The 21,518-nt window shown below is 40.1% G+C and overlaps 2 protein-coding genes across 8 annotated transcripts; one reads left to right on the top strand and one right to left on the bottom strand.

The window, feature by feature from the left end:
• Positions 1-171: 171 nt before the first annotated feature.
• Positions 172-17,107, bottom strand: CEP97 (centrosomal protein 97). Of its 7 annotated transcripts, none has more exons than XR_007903403.1 (13): positions 16,915-17,107; positions 14,491-14,633; positions 13,403-13,561; positions 12,910-13,011; positions 12,330-12,443; positions 11,239-11,405; positions 9,851-10,015; positions 8,690-8,820; positions 7,409-8,165; positions 6,311-6,386; positions 3,960-5,597; positions 3,400-3,475; positions 174-960 (listed from the first exon to the last, which is right to left on the bottom strand). XR_007903403.1 is itself a non-coding variant. In XM_051780982.1 (12 exons), exons 1-12 carry the CDS (start codon positions 16,958-16,960, stop codon positions 3,471-3,473), a joined length of 2,460 nt encoding a protein of 819 aa, XP_051636942.1. In that variant the 5' UTR covers positions 16,961-17,107; the 3' UTR covers positions 174-3,470. The 7 variants fall into 7 exon arrangements, 2 of the variants coding, with proteins under 2 accessions (XP_051636941.1, XP_051636942.1); XR_007903404.1 differs by having other exon boundaries at positions 175-1,837; positions 5,003-5,597; XR_007903400.1 differs by having other exon boundaries at positions 173-1,837; positions 3,400-5,597.
• Positions 17,108-17,173: 66 nt separating this feature from the next.
• RPL24 (ribosomal protein L24) lies at positions 17,174-20,657 on the top strand. The gene is made up of 6 exons (XM_051781087.1): positions 17,174-17,246; positions 17,361-17,436; positions 18,246-18,356; positions 19,456-19,592; positions 19,897-19,960; positions 20,530-20,657. The coding sequence occupies exons 1-6, from the start codon at positions 17,242-17,244 to the stop codon at positions 20,608-20,610; spliced, it is 474 nt and encodes a 157-aa protein (XP_051637047.1). The 5' UTR covers positions 17,174-17,241; the 3' UTR covers positions 20,611-20,657.
• Positions 20,658-21,518: the final 861 nt, after the last annotated feature.

The raw sequence follows: 21,518 nt of genomic DNA, 5'->3' as shown, positions 1-21,518 counted from the left end.
AAGTGGCCATGGAATGAAGCAGTGGCCGTGGAATGCCTCGGCTGTACCAAGTAAAGAATGCTAATGCTTACCTTGTTATCAAATGCTTTCTGTTACCAAACTTTCCATCTCATCTCTAAAAGAGCCCTCCAATCGTAAAGAGATGACTACTAGCCGTAAGAGTCAAGATCAAGTACACGTACACCTTAACATTTTCAATAAATGTACAAATCATTTATTTAAAATTCAAAACTCAGAGATACAAACAAAATACTTAAGAAACAATAAATCCAGAAATGTAAACACTTATAGAAAATATAGGAACGGTACCAATTTAACCACCCGCCACTCTTCACACAAAACAGCAAGAAGTAGAAAGACAAATCAATGCCCAATTGTTCTTTTTTTCTCAAATTTTAGTTTAGAGGTAGAATACTACTGTCAAAGACTCAACAAAATTTAGTTCAGTAGAATTATGCTACAAGTGAATTTGGCCTATATATTTATAAATGTAATGAAGCCAAAAAAGAAGATTCTTACTGAGAGCTCTTATACAGTAAAATTTGGTGTGGCACTTTCCAAGAGATAAAGCACCTTTCCTGATAAATACTTTTTGCAAGAAAAGGATCATGTGCTTTTCCCATTACTGACATAAAGAAAACAATTAAAAACAGACAGAAAGTCCCAGCTTTTCAGTAGACATATAGAAAGCAAGTGTTTCTCAGTAACTTAGTCCTAGAAAAATCAATCTGGGGGGGAAAAGTGTAACTATGAAAAAAAGATACTTTGAAAGACTTCATGAATACTTGATGCATACTTATTCAGGTGGCACAGTCCTCAAGGGGGAGAAAGTTAATACAACAGGGGGGAAAAAAAGTGTCTTTTCCACTATCAGAGGAACTGACCAGTTTTTACATTTTATTGTCATTCAGTCAGTCTCCACTCGATGCTACAATCCTGTCCTCACGGGAAAAAGCGAATCTGTGTGAGACACAATAGAACATCAAGTCCAGTAAAAATTACCCAAGTAGTCTCAAAGGAATGCATATTCCATTTTTGTTCATCAAATGACCTGCTACAAGTAGAAATTAAGATTGGAATTCTTCAGACAATATATACAAATTCATAAAAAACAAGAACAATTTGCAAGCTCAAATACAAACATTATTCAGAAAAAAACAACTTTTTTTTACATACAGACTGGCTGCTAAGTGCATTATTTAAACTGCTGCATGCAAATAGTAGAATCTATGGTTGTTTAAGAAACTTAACTATCAACAATTGTTAGGCTTCTGCAGTTTAGTTTTACAAGGACTTTCTCAAGTATTTGCTGAAGGATATTTGTGGTTTAGAAGCAGCAAAATAAAATTTGCAGTCTTAATGCCTTCTTGCTTTATGGTATAAAACCACTTGTCCCTACCTTCAGAGAAACAGACAAAAGACTAATTTCTGCCACAGACTAGCTGAAAATAGGCTTGCATGGGCCAGCTATCTCATTTGGGGCAAAACTACCTGTGTGGTGCAGTTTAAGTAGTCTGAGCTATATTTAGCTGATTTTTCTGAAGCAAATAAAAGAAGCATTTAAACTGTACTCATGGCAGAGCTGACAACATTGCCTGGCAAATAACCATTAGTTACCTCTCCCATTACAACTGGAGTATCAGCCCAGCACAAAACACAAGGGACAAACTTTTATTGTACAAAGTACATTCTTCTGTTGAACATGAAGCCTTTTCAAAGGAAAATGTTGAAAGAATACAATACTAACACAGGAAGTTTTCAGACATAGGTTTTCATATTTTAGGCCTTCCAATTCCTTTATGAAATTTCCATCATCTCCAAAGGGAGCTGTGCATCCCTATCCAGATAAAAGAATATTACATACCTAGATTAAGAAAACGTATCTAGACAAAGGTGAGTAAATGTTAAGCCATTTTAACTATGATATTTCCAAATCATGATTCTTTGAGAGCTCAAAACAGGACTGAAAGAAGCCATTTTTAAGTATACATCCAGCTTTATTCCTTATTTTTCCACTGTATCCCTCCCTCATTACATCTTTTCCTGTATGCATTTGAATGGTCAGGATGAAAATATTTTCTGTATATACAAACTAATAACATTTTACCCTATAAAAACTAATCCAAAACTTCACCATTCTTTGATTTCTCTATATTTAGGCAACTCATCTTCTACACATGCAAGATACTTTTCAAAACATCAGAAAAAAAAGGTTTTGTATTTCACAGTTTCCCTCAAAAAGATAAAGCTGATCATATGTCAGTACATGCTTCGCTGTACCTTCATAAAACCACCTTTGGATATACAGGTTACAAGTTAATAAGGACAACAGCTGACCCAGGCATTAGTTGAAATGCCTTTGTGTTTGTGTTTGCATTCTCAAGTCCTAGTAACAAAGGAAATGTCAATAAACATCTAGGGCTTCCATGAAAAATTAACTTTAACCAAGTTTTCCCCCTTTGACACCTCCAAAATTCAAGTTGTTTCTCCTCTTTTTGACTCTGCAGCAAAAGTGACAATACAAAATAGCAAAATATCTGTGCTCCCTCAGTGTCTTCAGTAAGTGAAACATTTTTATCCAGCGAGTAATCTAGTTTCTCCCAAGTCCTGCGAATGCAAATAAAGCATTCTGCCATGGAAGAGATTACACCTAACCACTGCCTCTTGAGTGTAAGGTCCAACAACTGTTTCACAGACTGGAATAACTTATCTCTCAAAACCCAAAGAACATCCCTTTAAAGGCTTACATGAAATTTCTTTTTATGTAACATGTTGACAGTCAAAGAGCCAAGTCCTATGAACTGCAGATCCCCAAGCATGACAGATTCAAAGGCAAGTTCAGAACTTGCAGGTGGCAAGGGTATGATCATGTGGACTACACACTTCTTTGCACAATTATTAGATGTTGTGATACATTAATGCACCTGTACCACTTTCAATACCCAAGCACAATTGTGCTCTAATTATGAATATGGTTATGCTACAAATGTGCTGTAACTAGATTCAGCGAGAGAGACAGCCCATTAAGAACCTACCACCTCAGCTGTTTGGGGTTTTTTCTTAAATGTTACCATGTATGGAAGGCACAGTCAAATGTCACCCTGACTGCAGTGATAGCTCTTTTGAGAAGTTAGTGTCCTAGAACTTTTTCTGGGATAGGGAAAAAGAGATGATGGCTACTCTGTACACAGAGGCAAGCTTTAGTCTTCCAAGGTGAACTTCACCACAGGGCAGATGGCTGGTACAAGTCCAATACACCATTTATGTTCTACATAAAGGCTATTTTAAGGTCTCAAGCAGATACTGACCTCATACTAAACTCCTGAGTAGTGGTAAATTTCAGCTCAGAACCTGAAGTAGACAAGCAACCAAAGCTTTACAAAAACTAAATTATTTTACCTGGTAGTGTGGCCATAAGAGTCACTTTAAAACAGCACTAGTTGATTTTAATGACACCATAGCACCAGAAGTTAACCTGTGGATTCAGAGAATTACAATAAGCATGTGTCTTTATAGCTGAGAAGTAAACATTAGCAAACTACTGAAACACTGACCTTCCAGTAAACACTGAGAACCGCAGCATTAGCAAACTGAACTGACCCCTGTAACTCACAATATCAATTTTTATTTCACTAGTGTCCATCACAAACAATATGGCAAAAACAGATTTCCCTTGCCACTTTTGCTGTATACCAAGATACCTGATCCTTTTCCATTAAAAAGCCCAACACAGCAATGGCTAGGCAAGATACAAGCCCTGTTGTTTGCCCAGTGTTTAAGTGGAAAGCACAGCCTAGGTATCTCAGCATATTTGCTAACAGAGAATAAATACAACTTTTTATCCACACCTAGTTAAAGTGTCAAATACTGGACATACAGGGGGAAAGAAACAAACAAAAACCCAACAGAAATATGAAAAAATAATTTTAAGTCATGGCATTTGCTTTTAATATTTATACCTGTAGATAGGAGTAGTTGTGATCCATCAAATGCACTGTCTTGAAAGGCATGCAGATCCAAATCCCACAGTGACATCAGCATCTTTGTGGAGCAAAACATGCCATCAAGTCTGCTGCTGTAACCCAGCAGTGCAGCCTTGGCAATGATGTTCCCAAATCATATGCCCTTTTGAAATTCTTATTTAGTCCTGGCTGCTGCTGGTTCCACTTTGAGTCTTACCTGAGAAAGCAGGGAAATTCAACCCCAGGGCAAGCAAAGGCCAAGGTTTATTTGAAGCTCCCTAAGGTCTCTCCTGTAAGTCCCTGTTTCAGTGCATATGTAAATGACCTAATTCCTAGCCAGCAGCTTCAAGTTATTTCCAAAAAGGTCACTGACTTGGACACTGGTTTTCTGGAATGCATCTTTTATACACTGACCAAACTTTTGTTAAAGTCAAAAGGTCTGAAAAGCAACTTCTTTCACCTTTCTCATCAGACTGTATCCTGCCTATGACAGGATGCACTGCCTGTATCAATTCCATTTCTTCCCATATTGTTTCCCTCTCTTTGCAAAAGAAGAACTTAATCCTTCTTTGTAGAAAAAAAAAATCCAATACTTACTGACACATTCACTCAAGTGAATTTACAGCAAACACTACCACTGCCACTCACAACCTTAATCTTCAGATTAATTTAATGGAAGCCAGTTTTTAGGATAGCAGTTTTATGTTGGAAAATAAAGTGCATAATGATTGTCACTGAGAACTTTGCTGATTTCAGGGTACTATAGTTAGTGTCAGTCCTCAGCAACATAAATAAAATACTAAGTACAACATAAACTGGTAACGTGTCAAAATCTAAAACAGCACACATGAAAAATAAGTTTTGTATAAAAGAGAAAAAGAAAGGAAAGTGAAATGGAATCCCTCATCCTTTGTGGAACTGAACCTATTATACAGCTATTCCAACATGCAGCATCTGAAATGAAGAATCACAGTCTGTTTGCTTCCCTTCTACCATTTCTGAATCCAGTTTGTAGCTTTCTGGTGTCTGACTGATTTCACCTTGGATAGGGGAAGATGTATCTTGAGGGAGATCTAGAGAGACAGTGTCCAATGAAGAATCTTGGCTTTCTGCTGAAACAGCGATTTGTGGACAGCTGCCCTCCATTTCCTCATTGCAATCTGTCACTTCATCAGCCTCTTCCAGCTGCTGAACAGATTTCAAATACTGTTGTATTAGTCCGTTGTCCTGCTCATTACTAGAGCTCTCTTTACTTTGCCCACATTCCCCATGGCCATCCTCTACATCTGAGGAGTATGCTGAAACAGAAGCACCACACTGTTTGACAGTTTCCATTGAAAGAGAGCTCTCTGTTCCTTCAGCTAAGCTCTTTTCAGAGCTACACAGATCACTGGCATGAGTCTGATCAGCTGCAGAAGAATGAAACCCAGAATCTGGGAATTGCAACAAAGACTTTTCCTGAAGATCATCACTAGCTGAAACTAACACAGCAGAATTAACATTTGGTGGGGCTTCTTGCTCAAGTGTGGATGACTGAATAGGTGGTTTGGATGAGCATAAAATACTGGCTGAAGGGGTCCCAGTAGCACCTAAATTTTGCATCACCGAAAGCTGCCATTGTTGAAGGGATTTAACCTGTAAAACAGAGATAAATTCATTATGAAGTGCGACTAAAAGTATTTTGACTTCTAGAGTATTTCTTGCATTTGGCAACCAAGCACTAGTATAAAACCTAAGATAAGAGACATACAAAAGGCTTGATATACCTTTAGGGAAATTTTGTTCTTCCCACTGATAAATCATGGCTTTTAAACCTAGAAGCCCTGACAGAGTACACAAGCTCTCAGTCCAAGTACCTGAAGAAAAAGGAATCTGTTCTTAAAAACAGAAAGGATGGGGAGCCACTATCCAATAATCAATGCTTAAGAAAAGAGTCTTATTTTTGGATGAATAGCTTATTAAAAGATGTATTAATAACTTTCCTACTTCAGAAATGAGTTGCTCACAAGCAACACAGCTTGACATTTCATTTGCCCTGGGTATTTAGCAGTCACATCATTCTTCACGGTTCTGCTACATTTATTTAGCTTCCCTTGCATTTTGTCTTCCTTCTCACACCAGGCCACAATTTAGCCTTTAGTAACAAAACCAATGTTCTTGCACTAATCCTTCTGAAAGTTATTTTCCCCCAGAATAAGAATATAGCAAACAACACAGCAATTCAATTCTATGAAGTCATCAGTGGAAAAAGTAAACCATATTGACTGTCTCTTCAGGAGCTACAGTATGAAATAATGCCTTTCAAATTCATATATAAGCAGGAAAACAACAGGACTAAAACTATTTACCTGGTTCCAAAGAAATCTGACAGCTTCCTCCTGTACAAGCCTTTGCATCTTGTCTTCCTCTCTTTCTTTTCTTAGTCTGCAAGAACACACAGCCAAAATTTATGCATCTTCAATAAGCAACATTTGGGTAACAGAGCAACAAGAATACATAAGGATGTCTACTTATATAACAGCACTCTTGAAAAATAAAACAGAGTCTAACATTAAGAAATTACTGCAGTCTGGCTTGCCATCAATACCCAGCTGCTGACTTCAAGTTTCTTTTTCAGTTACATTTAGATTCTGCTTCCTTTTACTGCAGCACATTTGTTGGCTTGGCAATAATTTAAGTGTCTTTTTGGAAACTGAACCTGAGCTCTTATTTTTTCCTGCACAACTATCACTGTCCCCCTCTACAATAACACTTCATTTCAAATTCTGCTCTCCCCAGCTGATATCTGGACGCAGTACGATGTGTAAGCATTGGGAGTTTCTAGAGGTTCACTGAGCACTCGACTTGATTCACAGAACTTACATCACTTGTGATAGTAAAGAAAAAGTGCCTGTCAGACTGACAGTCCCAGGCTGATAAATAAATCCAGAATTTCTATCTTACAAATTGAGGAACTTTGATAATGATCTTATCCAAACATGGACTCACAGGATCAAAAAATAAAGACAGAACAAAACAGTCACATTTTATAATTGTATCATACAAGGCAGAGGAAATTCTTCTTTTCACCAGCAACAGAGGAACAACTCAATATGGACACTTCATTTATAGACTCTGTAATTGCTAGAAGACAAGTAAAAAAAAAAGTCCAACTCAACAATTTCTATTTTGGGTTATCCACAGAAATATGAAAGTCCTGCTAATAGAGGAATAGAAAAATGTGTTCTAACCCAACCCACTCATAGAAGGCACCTTGAGAATATGTGCATAACTGTGCTTACCTTACAGGAAGTGACCCTGTAAATGTAATCACCATTTTATGTTTCTGATGAGAGGTTCTACTGTGAGTAGTTATATCAAGATCCATTTACACCTGTTATGAAATACCCTGTAGTGATGGTTATATTCATACAGATTTGAAAATACATAGCATGACCTCAACTTACTTTTCTATTTCATGAGTTAAGCAAATTATGTGCTCCTGCATTCTGTGTAGTCGAATTTCATTTCGCACTTCCTTGGCTCGAGGATGGTAGTTCCTCGTGTAAAATCCTCTCCAGCAAGCTTGAAGCTTGGTAGCTGCTTTGGTCATCCTTTGCAGTTCAGCTGCACCTTGGTTAACAACAGCTAATGAATCAGAAGTTTCTCCTGTCATCTGGTCAGGGCAGAGAGTTTTTACTCCTGATTTAGCACCTAACGAGGTGCTGGGGTGACTGTGAAGAACATGATCTCCAGAGGACACTGAGCAGCTGCTGGTGTTAGCAGCCAGTCCAGTTGCTCCTCGGTCAGGAGAAGGCAACACCACCATCTCTTTGACATTTTCTTGCATTTCCACACTTCCTACTGCCCTGTTTGTGTGCTCTCTTGTAACACATGAAGCTTCTTGCTTGTTAGTTGTTTCTCTACTATTAACATCTCTCACACATTCAATCACTGTGTCATCATCATCTTCTAGGCCCAAACTGATTCCATGTAGCTTCAGGTCCAAAGCAGGAGACGCTGGAGACAATCCTGAAGTAACTGGCATGAAAGTAGACTCTGAGGACAAAAGGCTGCTGTTTAGTTTGTCTTCATCTGTCTGTACATCTTCAAGGTATAGATCCTTGTGAAAGCTTCTTTCAAGAGGACAAGTGTTCTTTGCTGCATAGGAATGATCATTGTTTGCACTTGGTCCAACCCAAGAATTCTTCTGGATGACAGGTTCTAGATAGGCAGAAAGCCATATTCAAGTGTTACAGCATTTCAATAACATCTTCATTCAATTCACAGGGATTCACAATCTGGTTTTGATAGTTAGCACCCAGGTGTGTAGGATGATCCAAAATACTAGTAAAGGTGAGCATTATTTCTATTTAAGGAAAATAACCCCTTAACAAAGTAACATCCACAAACTTGGCAAATACTGGATACAGTAAGTTGCACAAACTGCATCCCCTTGGAGAAGTCAACTTTTATAAAATGGAACAGTCAAAGTGATAACTTTGTGTGCATTGGACTGTGTTTTTCACCTAACAAACCTACCAGCATTTCAAGACACGAATAAGCATGGAACAGATTTTTAGACAACAAAGTATAACTTCAGTTGAAAAAGTCTCCAAAAAATCAATAGAATAAAATAAAATAATAACATGGTCTTGTTGTGAAATTCTCTCTGCAAAGTTATCCATGTTGAAAAGAAAAATATCTATTTCCACAGGTTAGATCACAGGTGTAGATTAGCTTCTTACCACTTTCAAGAACCATCTGTGGTGGCTGGGCTGGACTGCTCTGTTCATGAGCAACTGGCACTGTTTTGCTGGGAGCAGAGGTAGGTGGTCCCTCATTTTGGTTTTGATGCATCAACTGCCTCTGGTGGAGTCTAAGCACAAAGTTCCAACAAATTTTGTATTTAAACTTTTTCAGTACAGAAAACATCTAAGAAAATATCAATTACTTCAAAGGAAACAAGTGATCAAAACATTCTAAACAAGAGGCTAGTTATGCAGATCCTTATACCTACAAGACATTAACAGGGCTACTCACAAAGTAGTGGATGTTACAGTCTGTTCCTCCTCCCCTTCCTCCTGCCCCTTTTTTTTCATTACATGTATCAAAAAAAAAAGGGAAAAAGAAGAGGAAAAAACCTAACACTCAATTCTGACTATAGACTAAAAACCATTAAGTACTTCTACACACAAGGAAGGCATGCAGATATTTTAAGTGTCTGATGTAGAACACATTATACCTATAGGTGTTTGAGGAATGGAGGGAGTGTCTTTTATTTTTGAAAGTGACTGAATCAAGGAATAGATGTTCCCTTTACTAAAGGGACAAAATGCTAGTACAAATGAACAAATATTGCCACAAACTTAAAATCATCCTTTATAAACCCAGAGAAAATACAGGTTGTTTCAGCCCAGCTAAATTAGAAGACCATGAGGTAGAGATCAAAGTCAAACTGCCCTATAAATCAGATCTGTGTGTGCATATATACACAGGTGGGAATTTCGGAGGACTGCTTTTTCTGCTGAGGTTTTTTCGGTTTGGTTGTTGAGGTTTTTTTAGATTTTTAGAGTTATATTTAGCAAGCCAACTTCCTGAGTTTTCCCCAGAAACATCATGTGAATGTCAGAGCACTTAGCTGGAGATTACGAGGTGAATATGCTTTTATTGCACCTTCTCCTCCAAAATGGCCACATTTCTATAATTTCTGCCTGGAGGCCAATCTGCACTGACAGTTACTCCTTCCAGATGCTCCCAAGTTTCTGTTCCTTTTGATGAGATACCACCCTCCTGCTTACTACAGGGGTATTGTTGCTCAACTTTCTAATCACTACATCTAACATACAATAAGACCTAGAATTATGTTCTCAATTACACTCTCTAGGAAAGAAACAGTAAGTTCTCACCTTTGCTTACTCAGTATTTTTTCCAGTTTGGCATCCTCTTCAGTCTGGAGTCCGTATGCAGATATGAGAGGACAAACAGTAGCCAAATACTGGACGAGCTGAACATGCTGCCCAGGTCGATATGATCTTCCTTTACCTTGACTGTAGAGCCATTCTGCTTTCAAACTGTTAGGAAGGGGGAAAACAGTCACCATTAATGAATGGCATAAAACCACTAAGTCTCCCTTCCTCTAGGGGGTACCCAAGAGCTAATCTACAAATCTAATCAAAACCTGGAACATGTGCAGTGCCCAGGGGAACTGGGAATTTCATTTCCAGAACAAGGAATAAAGTATTCCCTCACATAAGCATCAAAAAAAAAAAAAAAAACCCTGTCCAAAACTGTGCAGCCTCTGCTTTGTCTGTGTGTAGTCTTTGAGCACTGAAAACACATTTGTGTCAATGAATTTATCATCAAAGCTTTCACAGAAACAGAAGAATTCACACAAACACACAGAACAGGCACAGCGAGCAAATCTTGCCAGCAGTATTCAATAACTGAAATCTGTTTTTAAATTAAATGCACTTCAGTCTGAGAATATTTAATATAACACATATACATATAATAACAGTTAATATAGAAAACCCTATTAGTGACAAAAAAAGAAGTTTCAATTCTAACAGACAACTTTTCAGGAAAGTTATACCATATTACAGTGAAACAGAGCTAAAGGTAGTTTACCTTGGGCAAAAAAGGCAGCTTTTCATTTTAGTAACAGGAAAAGAAGGACATTAATGTCCTGGACTACATTGATGTACTGGACTAGAATGTGTTTATACTGGGTAATACTTATGCTTGGACTGTTCTGATGTGCAGAACTTTGTCATATCATAGTGATATGAATGACTACAATGATACACTAACAAGAGATTTGAGCAAAATAATGTGTAACTAATTGATACCAAAAAAAGGCCAAATGTAGAAATGCACACACAAATAAGACCCTTTATAAAAGGGGACATTTGAGTTTCCCACAAGTTACAGCTTTAATATCTGCTGATTGTCACATTCTACAAAGAGGCTGTAAGCTTGGAAAGGGTAACAGAGCATTAATAAATTGTTACCAGTTTTGTAGAAGTGCTACTGTGAGTTGAATAACAAAACAAAAGTTTGACTATATCTCTACATAAACAAACTTGTGATCTTATATAATAATTCCAGTGTAACAGATGAAAAGTTTAGCAAAAGCAACAATGTTAACCAGCCTGTATCTCATATGGCCATTAGCAACACAAACACAATTTCAGATCATTAGCACTTTTTCATTTTTTTTCATTATTTAAGAAAGCAATTTCAGCTTAGCCAAATTTTATTTATTAATTTTAGAGATTTAATACAATTATGTCACCTTTCCTTCTGAGAAATCACATATCCATCAAGAACTTTAAGGTTCAGACACCAGCTGACAATATATGGCCTGTAGTCAAAGCCAGGGACAGAAGGTGTGGCCATCACACAAGGATTGTTCATAATCGACAGCTGTTCCAACTGACGAAGAGAACTCAGGAAAGAAACCTGGAGAAAATAAGACACATTTGTTATCTGAACCCACTGAATGCTTACAGAATGTACCACATTTTCTAGATGCAGCCAGACATCTCATGCAAAACAACAGAATTACAAACACATTAAAAAGCACATTTTCTTTTGAACACAACACCTACAAAGGACCTTCTACCAACTACTGTCATTTTCCCATTAATTCTTATGTAAGTACTATTAGCCCTTGGAAAGTATTAGCTTCTCTTAAAATCTGGGAATGGAGCTTTATGTATGGAAAGGTTTAGTATTTCTATGATTCCAGTTTACTACAACAGGTGTTGGATTTTGACACAAAAAAAAAAAAAAAAAAACAAAAAAAGGCAAGCCAAAAAGCTGAAGAAACACTATTCTGTTTTGAAGAGAAATGTATTACCAAAACAAGATTTTCCTTCCAACATGAACTCCCAACCAAGTTTTGGCTGCTACTTATATTAAAACAAACAAACAAAGCAATAAAGACAAAAGTCACAGGCAGATTATTTGTTCATCTTACACAGTGTTTGAAAAATAGGTCAGTTGCAACAAGTGCAATTCAAATCTCTGTTCTAAACACAGTAGCTGCAGAAGCTCTCTGCAGCAGTTAATCAGCTCAGCTTTCAACTTTCAATCATGACAGGCTACGAATTTAGACCTAAAGTATACTTTTGACAGCCTTGAATAACAAAAATATAAAAGAAAAAGGCAAAGTTTCTTTCCAGGCTGAATTTTAAAGGTATCACCTAGCTCATGCAGCTAATGCAAGTACAGTTATTGCACATAAACTATTAAAAGTTACTTCCATCAGCATGGGTTGTTTTAAAGAAGAGAGTCCACTCTCAGCTACAACCTCAAAAAAATTGTTCAACTACCTGCTTTTGGTCTACCTAATGGAAGGGTGATGTATCTTCTATATTTTACCTCATTTAAGTCTCTGATTTCATTTTCTGCCAAAGAAAAAACAGTCAAACTCTGAGGCAGGCAGACAGGGGCAGTGCGAAGTGAAGTTATAATATTTCCATGTAGCAACAGAGTCTATAAAATAAAAATATGGTGATGAAATGTATGTTTGATCAAAACCCCCGTATTTCTTGTTCAGGCATTACCTGCAAAAAACATGCAAAAGTACTATAATTAAGGTTTTCTCGTCACAGTTACCAAAAAATGTATTTGGAAACACTTTTTAGCTACAGTGTTCATGCTAAAAGAGTTAACAGTATGCTTTGTCTTGATTTATGACAGAAGTTAAGAGAACAAAGAGCTATAAACAAGAACTCACCATCATATCTTTATCAAAATCATTATAGAAAGTTATAGCAAAATCACTGCCTTGGTTCCTGCAACTTGGAAACAAGGAAAAGAATTCTTACATGCTTCCCTCTAGATATGACAGTAATTCATTAAAATGCTTTAAAAGCTAGTTTGAATTATCAATGTTTTTAAAGGCAGAAATTTCCTTATGTAAAGAATGTAATGAAAATAGAGATAAAATAACATCTACCTTCAGCGATGTAAGCTTGGAGAGATCACCTAATTGAGCTATGTTATTGTCTGATAGATCAAGATGCTGAAGAGACAGACAGGAATTGATTTGTTCAATGACCTACAAAAATAAAGAAGTCAATTACTCACAGTAACTCTCTTTTAGTCACTAAATAAAACCAGGTATCGATAACTATAAATTATTTTGAAAGCTGAAAAAACAACTGGATAAGTAACCCAAAATAAAAACCATGTTTTAACACAGTTTCATTTTAAAGCTGATACTTCTTTTTCCTATTTTCAGGACTGTTTCCTTATTCTCGTTATATTTTGATATCAAACTTTTTATTTTGTCCTACTCAACTGTAGTCCAAAAGCTGCCTTCTTCTATTTCATTAATCAGTAGACACAAACCATTTTTGTTCCACTCAAAACCAGAAATGTATTCAGATTTCTTTGCTTAGTTTTTACAAGACTAGATTCTGGAAAACGCAAAAGAATAAATACTTTACCTTAAGGTTATTTCCTGCCAAGTTTAGCCATTCCAGGTGCACCAAATCCTTCAGCCCTTCCACATACCCAATGCTATTATGAGGCAAGTTGAGCACCCGAAGCTTAGTGAGTTTTGCTACACCCATCATTCGCACCAAACGGTTGTTGGCTACAGAGAGCTGCAGATGGACACACAATTAAAAGGAAGAGTTTTAGCTACACAGACAGAATAGGCTTTTATGTTCAATAGTTAAAAATCTACTCCAAACAGGAACTTCTTCAATCTACGTATTTAATTTCCAAATAAATAAATAACACAAACAACCCACAAGAGCCAGGAAATAAATTAGTGATCAAAGAGCATTGTCTTCAACTCACTCTGTAAACTTAAGAGGAAATTCTCCTAGCAACACCTAAATAAAGGAGAAAGAATGAGGAATCGTGTCATATGAAAATAAGATTTTAAATCCAGAATTGCCAATTCACTGTGCAAATTGTTGCCCCATTCCTGGTGTAAAATTGTACTTACTGTCAACATGGCAGAGGACAAAATGTTTCACATGATTAACAAAAAAGTCCTGTGCTAACAGGGCTGTAATCACAAACTGTTTAAAGAATAGATCCTGATTAGACAAACACTTCAGTAACATGACTGCTAAGCTGACTCTGGTGAAGGTTTGTTGTAGCAACAAACCCCACCTCTCCCATCTCAATTTAGTTTGTCTATAGAAACTATTGGGCAGCTTTGAGTTTCTATGGAGGCACTTTCAGTGATAATAAAGTTATTTTTAATGTTACAAAGCACAAGTATCCAAAAGCTAAGTAGTATCAAAATTTGGATTATCAGTGACTTCTCTAAGTGTTCTTATGATGCCCCCTCCCATTAGGATTTATTTAGTTCATTTTTAGTTGCCTAGGTAATGCACAAAACAGCTTCCTCCACAATCAACTGTAGACTGAAAAAAACAAAGCTATTTTAGCCATCTTTTTTTTTTATGAAGACAATAACTGCTAGTTTACTTTGATTACATAATACACCCTTAAAGCAGAAGATGCTAACATCACAGTACCATTATTTCATAGCAATTTCAAGTCAAGTAATACTGACCTGCATCAGATTCCTGCATTTTTCCAAGTGTTCCAATTTAATTATCTGGTTTTTGTCCAGAATCAGAGTCTGAGTATCAGCATCACAGGGTAAGGTTGGACACAGTTTTTGCAACCCTTGACCTGAGCAGTTGACTACTAAGCCTTAGAATAAAAAGGAGAAAAAAGACAAAAAGGGCACCACAAAGTTTATATATGAGAACATGGACTGAAAAAGCAATGCAAGATAAACCGATTTGTTTTATAATGCATGCAGATAATCTGGAAATACAGGTTAAGTTTCTTTTCCATGTAAAACTGAAGCAAATTACTTCAGTCCAAACACCTCAGAGTAACTGATCCAGTTACTCAAAGATATGCCTTTCAGACCCTGTCACAGTAAAGAACTCTGGTAGAATTCTGGAAAGTCAGTAACAGACCCTCTGAAATGAGAAGCAGAGCAAAAAAAAAAATAAATTTGGTAGCTAAATTTAAAGGTGTCATCCTCAAAACCTCAAATTTCAAAAGAGACTAAATTTTTAAATTCTTCAGAGATTTCAAGTTTTGAGCAGCTTGACTACTAACCATGTATGTGTAGGCATTCTATCTAAACTAAGAATCCATTCTTACAACTATACTACACTACTGGTGGCATTGGGCAGGAACAAATTGTAAATAGGCTAGCATACCACTTAATAATGGAACACACAATTAAAATGCTCCATGTAAAAAGTGTTGCTATATAAAGTTAAAAGGCAAACATTTGCCATCTACAGGGAGCTTGAATGACTGCGTACCCATAGTGACACCCAATAATAATAATTTTCACACATTAAGCCTCTGCTGTGTATTTTATGTACAAACACCATCATAGTGCTTGATCTTCTCTCCCTATCTGCTCAGAAAATAACTCTGCCTTTTTCAGCAGGATGTCTCAAATAGTGTTCTTACCCCAACATGCCATACATATTAATATTCTTACAGTTTACAGGCTTTTAGGGTTTAGTTATGCTACGAGTGGAGACAAACTGAAGAGCAGTAATGCAGAGCCAGCAACATCAGAAACAGTCACACTCCTGTCTTTGCACATTCAGGGAGAAGGTACTGCAGGTCTCCCATTTAAGTTGTCACCTCTGCAACCCCCTGGTCACTTTAGCTAAACACAGAAACTTTGTATCTGCCCATTTATCCAAGGGTTTGTTACAAAAATTCACAACTGACCCCTGAGGACCTAGGAGAACTGCTTGGACCCACAGTACAGAATTACAAGAGTAAATCTTTTATTCATGGGTCTTTTTATTCACACAGGAGGTGCCCCTTTCAAACTGGGGCACCTGCAGTGCGGCTTCACAAGTGGTTGTTACAGCTTTAAAGCACTCAGGTACAACAGGATCTGACTACTTGCTACTCAACACACATCCATTTGCCAAGAAACTATTTCTATGGTGTCACCATCCACCTGCTTCTCTAGAGATCGAGACATCCCTGCAGTCAGTCTTGCTATAATCACTTATGTATGATACCAGACAATGGGAGGGTTTCCCAGAGGTGTTAAAGGGGGTACCTGCCTCTTTATTGTTTGTGAGCACCCTCAAGATTCAGAGAAGCACAAGTTCCTGTTTCAAAACGGTCTGTCCTCCTCCTTGCAACAAGCTGGCGTCCTCTACTTTGCTTGCTTAAGCAAGCATACAGGTATTCAGTATACAACATGAACTACATACATAGTTCCTCCATCCCTGGCAGTGTTCAAGGCAAGGCTGGATTGGGCTCTGAGCAACCTGGTGTAGTTGAAGGTGTCCCTGCCCGCGGTGGGGGGGATGGAACGAGATGATCTTCAAGGTCCCCTTCCAACCCAAAGCATTTTATGATATACAGCTTTAAGAAATCAATATGATTTCATACTATAAAGACTCATTGGTACAATACTTCGGAAACGAGATTTTCCTAATAGGTTTTCAGGAACCAGGAAAACGTTCCAGAAATCCTTATTACTCGTTTGGCAAGAAGCAAGGAACTGCACCCTCAGAAAAGGCGCTGTCTTCCCAAGACCTCTCAGCCCTCCACTGTAGGGAAAACGGGCCTTATTTCGTTCAAGTCGTGGCCTATAAAGCTCCTACAAGGCTGCGGGATGCTCCAGCACGATGGACAGCCGCTTGTCCTGCCCCGAGCCAGGCCCGTTCCCCAGGGCGGGCAGCCGTGCCCACGCCGCTCTCCTCGCCCCGCTGCCCCGACCGCCTCCAGCCCGCCCGGGGAGCGGGCACAGCGCGGGGGCGAACCGGGGAGCGGCCGAGCCGCCCCTCAGCCCCGGAAGGAGGGAGAGACCCCGGCCCCCCCAGCCGAGGCCCCCGCGCCCCTCCGAGCGCCACCGCGGCTTTCGGGACCCGCAGCACACAGCGGAGACCCCGACAACGCAGCCCTGCCGGCCCCCGAGCGGGGCCGCCCTTACCCGCTCCGGCCGCCTCGTCCCCCGCCTTGGCCGCAGCGGCCGCCATGCCCCGCGCCTGACAGCGCCGCCAGGCAACCGAGCGCCGATCCACCCCGCCCGGACACCGCGGCTTTTATCCCGGGCAGGGCGGCGGGTGTCGCGCTCGGCCGGGATGGGTCGGCCCGGCCGGGTGAGCGCTCGGCCAGCCCAGCCCCCGCCCTCCCGCGGTGCAGCCGGGACGCCCCTTCCCGGCCCTTCCCTCCCGCTCCCGTCGGGCCCCGCGCGCTCCCGACACCGCCCCCGGCGCGCTCCCCGCCCCTCCGGCCCTTCGCCGCCGCCGCCGCCATCATGAAGTGAGAGCCTCCGCCGCCCCATCCGGCTCCATCCGCCGCGGGGAGGCCGCCGCGGGGCCCCGGCCGCCTCCCCCGGCCCCCCGCGCCCTCCCCTAACTCTTCTCTCCCGCGCAGGGTCGAGCTGTGCAGCTTCAGCGGGTACAAGATCTACCCGGGCCACGGCCGCCGCTACGCCCGCACCGATGGCAAGGTGAGGCCGGGCCAGCGGAGGGGAGGGCGGCGGGCCCGCGGAGAGGCCGGGCTGTGCGATTGGTGCTGCCCGGGGACGCCGCCGGCGTGGCTCGGGGCCTGCCCGAGTTGCGGGTGTTGAGTGGTGCGAGGGCAGCATCGCTGTCCAGGTGCTGTGGCGTGGGGCTGGGTTTTAGGATGCGGTTTGGAAAGCATGTCTCAGAGCAGCAGGTATTCTGCTTGGACATCCTGCATCTAATGCTGGGGTTTGCTGCTGGTCTTGGAAATGAGTTGGGTACAGATGGTTAGGGTGGAATAGGGAGGAGAGCTCTTTCAGGGCGTCGTGTCACATGTAGACAGGACTGTCCTTTCAGGCCTGCAAAAGGAGGGGTTGGGTTTTGGGTATCCTAGCGCAGTCATCTTGCTGTATAGAATGACAGCTAAGGAAATAAACTGGTTGAATCCTCGTGTGCTCTCCTGGGAATTAGGCTATCTTAAAATCGAATTGTATAGCTAATAATAAATTAGCCTGTTTATTTTGCCTGTTGTTTTAGACAAGCAGGTTCATTTATCTGTGCAAGAAGGAATTGGGTGGAGCATTGGTCTCCCTGTCTTCCTTAGGCCAACTTTTGACTCACTCCCACATACAGGAAGTAGTACATAGTTACTTGAGGACAGACACTTGAAAAGTATGATGTTATCTTCTAAAATTTTTAATAGTCAGAGCTGTGTTAAAGAAATACAAAGGCTCAGTGTTGGAAAACACTGAGTCAGAGATTTACTTCATGCAAACTGTGATAATGTCATTCATAAAACACTTTGCCTTCACAGGTTTTTCAGTTCTTGAATGCAAAATGTGAGTCTGCATTCCTTTCCAAGAGAAACCCCCGTCAGATCAACTGGACTGTTCTGTACAGGCGTAAACACAAGAAGGGACAGTCAGTAAGTATATACCAACTAAAGGCTGCCAAAAGATGTGGTCACTGGTCTGTTAGAGGTCACTTGAGCACACTGCTGTTCAGCAGAAGTGTGACCCATATAACCAGGATGACTACTGACCAATAAGGGTGAAAATGTGATTGCAGTTTCATGAGTTGATACACTGCTTTGTGGTTTAAAGGTAACCAGTTCAGCAAAAACATTATATTTGGGTTGTAGCACTCAGAGCCACAGTAGGTTCAGTAGATCTTAACAGTATAGGAATGGCATGTTTTAAAAGATTAGGGAAGGTGAGTAATGCTATTTAATATGCAGACTTTCTAAAAGTTTGATCTTGTAAACTTCCTGAATGGTGACAGCATAGATGATTTGGGAGTTTAGGGGGCAGGGATGGCACTTCTCATGTACTCTCTTTGAAAACCTTGGGCTGTAGCTTAGCAGAAGGCTTTTCCTATGTTGTTACCGTATGAAAAAGATAAATCACTAAGGCATGTAGCATGAGGTATTTCCAGTGCTCTCGTTTAAACTTGCACAGCAGAAGAGCATTTAGCAAGAGCTCACATCAGTGCTGAAAGTCAGTGTTTTTACCAGTTTGTTTGAAGAAGGGAAGTTGGTGATCGATGGCTTACACTGCTGCCTAGCACTTGATCCCACCTAAAGAGATGTGGAGTGTCTTCCTTTCAGAAGATGGAATCAAATGGACTTTATCCCCCCTCTTTTTTTCCTTCTGTGGGTTACAGAAGGCTGAACTTCTGACATTCTTCCAAAATATTTTTTCTTGGTACCTTGCTGTAGAAGCCTCAAAGATAAGGGAGCTAATGCATGTTCTCAAACACCGAGGCCTGGATAGCCACGAAGCCATCCGAGGATTGTTGGTGACACACTGAGAAAGAACGGGAAGTGGCTGGAGAAGGGGCCACACAGAGGCAGGGCAGCACTTCTCTGTAACCAACAGAAGAAATCGCCAAAGTGAATAAAATTCTACTTCAGTGCCCAGTTTTACAACAGCTTCAATCTCAATAGCACCTTGTTTCTGTAATTGTCTTTAGCCATTTATTTAATGTCTTGTGATGCTAATGTTCTTCATCTTATGCCATTGTAGGAAGAGATACAGAAGAAGCGCACGCGCCGCGCTGTCAAGTTCCAGAGAGCCATCACTGGGGCCTCTCTGGCTGAGATTATGGCTAAACGAAACCAGAAGCCTGAAGTACGCAAAGCGCAGAGGGAACAAGCTATTAGGTGAGAAGTCAGAGATCAGTGGGGTTTTTAGTTTGTTTTTAATCACTATATTTGTCTGTAACATCTTGGCAAGAGACTGTAGCAGCAGTCTCTTCTTGCCCTCTCCCGTAGTGAAAATATTTTTTTTTGTCCCACAGAGTCCTACTGTCTCTCTTGTAGTCACCCTAGAGGGTAGTGACTGCAGAGGAGAAGTCTGCAATAATGCATCCTATTCCTGACCTTAGGGAGCTCTTACAGTGCTGAGACAAAGAAACAGTGAATGGCAGACTCGGATAACTGTTCTTCTTTTTGTGTTAATTAACAGGGCTGCAAAGGAAGCCAAGAAGGCTAAGCAGGCAACCAAGAAAACAGCTGTTTCTGCTGCAAAGGTGAGATATAGTAGACAAAAAGAAATCATGAAATGGAATACACCATGTTGTAACACAACACACAACATTCTGCTGCAGGACTTAACTGGAAATGCCCATTTCTGTTTTGAGGAAGCGTTTGCATATTTTTTCTTTTAATCTGAAAACAGCTTGAGACTTCGAGTAAAGTTAAACATACCCAAATAGCTGAACAGAATTAACTTTTTTTTACAGAATAAATAAATATTACAGTAAAACAACTTTCTGGCTATATGTTAGAGATACTTAACAGATAAAAAACTTGGTTGGATGTAACATTTTCACTTTCTAGGAACTTAATACCAATATATTGATGAGTGCCACCATCTATTTCATTATTACTTATGAATTAATGCCCTATGCTGGCATGATACATGTTGTAGGCTTAGTGGTATGTGTGTAAACATCTATTAACAGGATTCTCATCTGATTGTAATTCTAATCTGAGCTGATTTAAATTGCCTAATTTCTGTCAAAAATACATACAGGGATGCTTTCAGGACTGCAGATAAATTGCTTCTCTTTGTTCATACCTAACTGTTTCTCTCTAGGCTCCTACAAAGGCAGCACCAAAGCAGAAGATTGTGAAGCCAGTCAAGGTTTCTGCTCCCCGTGTTGGTGGAAAGCGCTAATTTGCCAAGCTGTTGGTCATGCTGAATAAACATCTTGTTAACTTTCATTACTTGTGCCATGTTCTCCTCAACTGTGTGAGATACACTGAAGAGAAGGAATCTGAAATAACTATGTCTGTTTTTTGCAGACTGAAAAACATCTTATTGCCCTAAACCACTTGTTTCTTGGACAATCTGCAGTATTGGTGCCTTTCCCAAGTCGTTAACAACTGGCTCATTGACAGGGAAGGTGGAGCTGGTGTTCGCAGGGAGTTCTTGCTGGAGGACAGCACAGCACATAAGTTTATTTTGCATCTGTGACAAAAGACATAAAAAGAGGTTTCTAAGCTCAAGAGATGCAAACTGAAGTGGGGGTGAAGCAGTGCCATTTGTAAGACACCTAGAAAGGTTAATGCAGTTCCTGTGTTGTGCAATGCACGTAGCAAGAGGTAGAGAATCAAAGGAGCAAAAGGTTGAAAAAAGGGACTGGATCGTTTCATGGACTATGTGGCTCTTAAAGGTTCACATGCAATTCATGGGTCAGGAAGTAACAAAACGATGGATTGCTGGAAGCTGTTGTCAGGAAAAAGATGCCTGTGAAGGTTGAATGTGTTCAAATACAGCTGACAGTACATGCTTGCTTAAAGCCTGTTTAATGAGGTTCATATTTAACTTCCAGAATGCAGATGGGGTTTCCCTTAGTAATTCACCCTCCCACCACTAGAGGGATTGAAATTTCTCATGGGAAATACCTGCCTGCCTTAGTAATTATGCTGTGCAGACAACATGCCCAAACTTTGCCATAGTTTTGCTGGACAGCAATAGCCCTGGCAAAGCAATGTCCTCTGACTTACCAGAACCATAAAGAAAACAAACCTCTATTTTCTGGATGAGCTACTTCTCAATTTACTGATGCCACATCTTGATAC

This window comes from Manacus candei, unplaced genomic scaffold, assembly GCF_025592945.1.
Source record: "Manacus candei isolate 608988 ecotype Guabito, Panama unplaced genomic scaffold, ASM2559294v1 h1tg000014l, whole genome shotgun sequence".
NCBI classification, from domain to species: Eukaryota; Metazoa; Chordata; class Aves; order Passeriformes; family Pipridae; genus Manacus; species Manacus candei.
The sequence above is the reverse complement of the archived record's forward strand: the minus strand, read 5'-3'. Positions and strand labels throughout refer to the sequence as shown.

What these genes read in the sequence shown, in the direction of transcription:
- CEP97 (XM_051780981.1), bottom strand. Translation starts at nt 16,960, where the DNA reads ATGGCGGCCGCTGCGGCCAAGGCGGGGGACGAGGCGGCCGGAGCGG. An exon ending in GGACGAGGCGGCCGGAGCGG is followed by an intron (nt 14,634 to 16,914) that starts GTAAGGGCGGCC and finishes TTTTATTCTAAG; the next exon opens with GCTTAGTAGTCAACTGCTCA. An exon ending in AAAATACTGAGTAAGCAAAG is followed by an intron (nt 8,821 to 9,850) that starts GTGAGAACTTAC and finishes CTTTGTGCTTAG; the next exon opens with ACTCCACCAGAGGCAGTTGA.
- RPL24 (XM_051781087.1), top strand. An exon ending in AACACAAGAAGGGACAGTCA is followed by an intron (nt 18,357 to 19,455) that starts GTAAGTATATAC and finishes ATGCCATTGTAG; the next exon opens with GAAGAGATACAGAAGAAGCG. An exon ending in CAGAGGGAACAAGCTATTAG is followed by an intron (nt 19,593 to 19,896) that starts GTGAGAAGTCAG and finishes GTTAATTAACAG; the next exon opens with GGCTGCAAAGGAAGCCAAGA.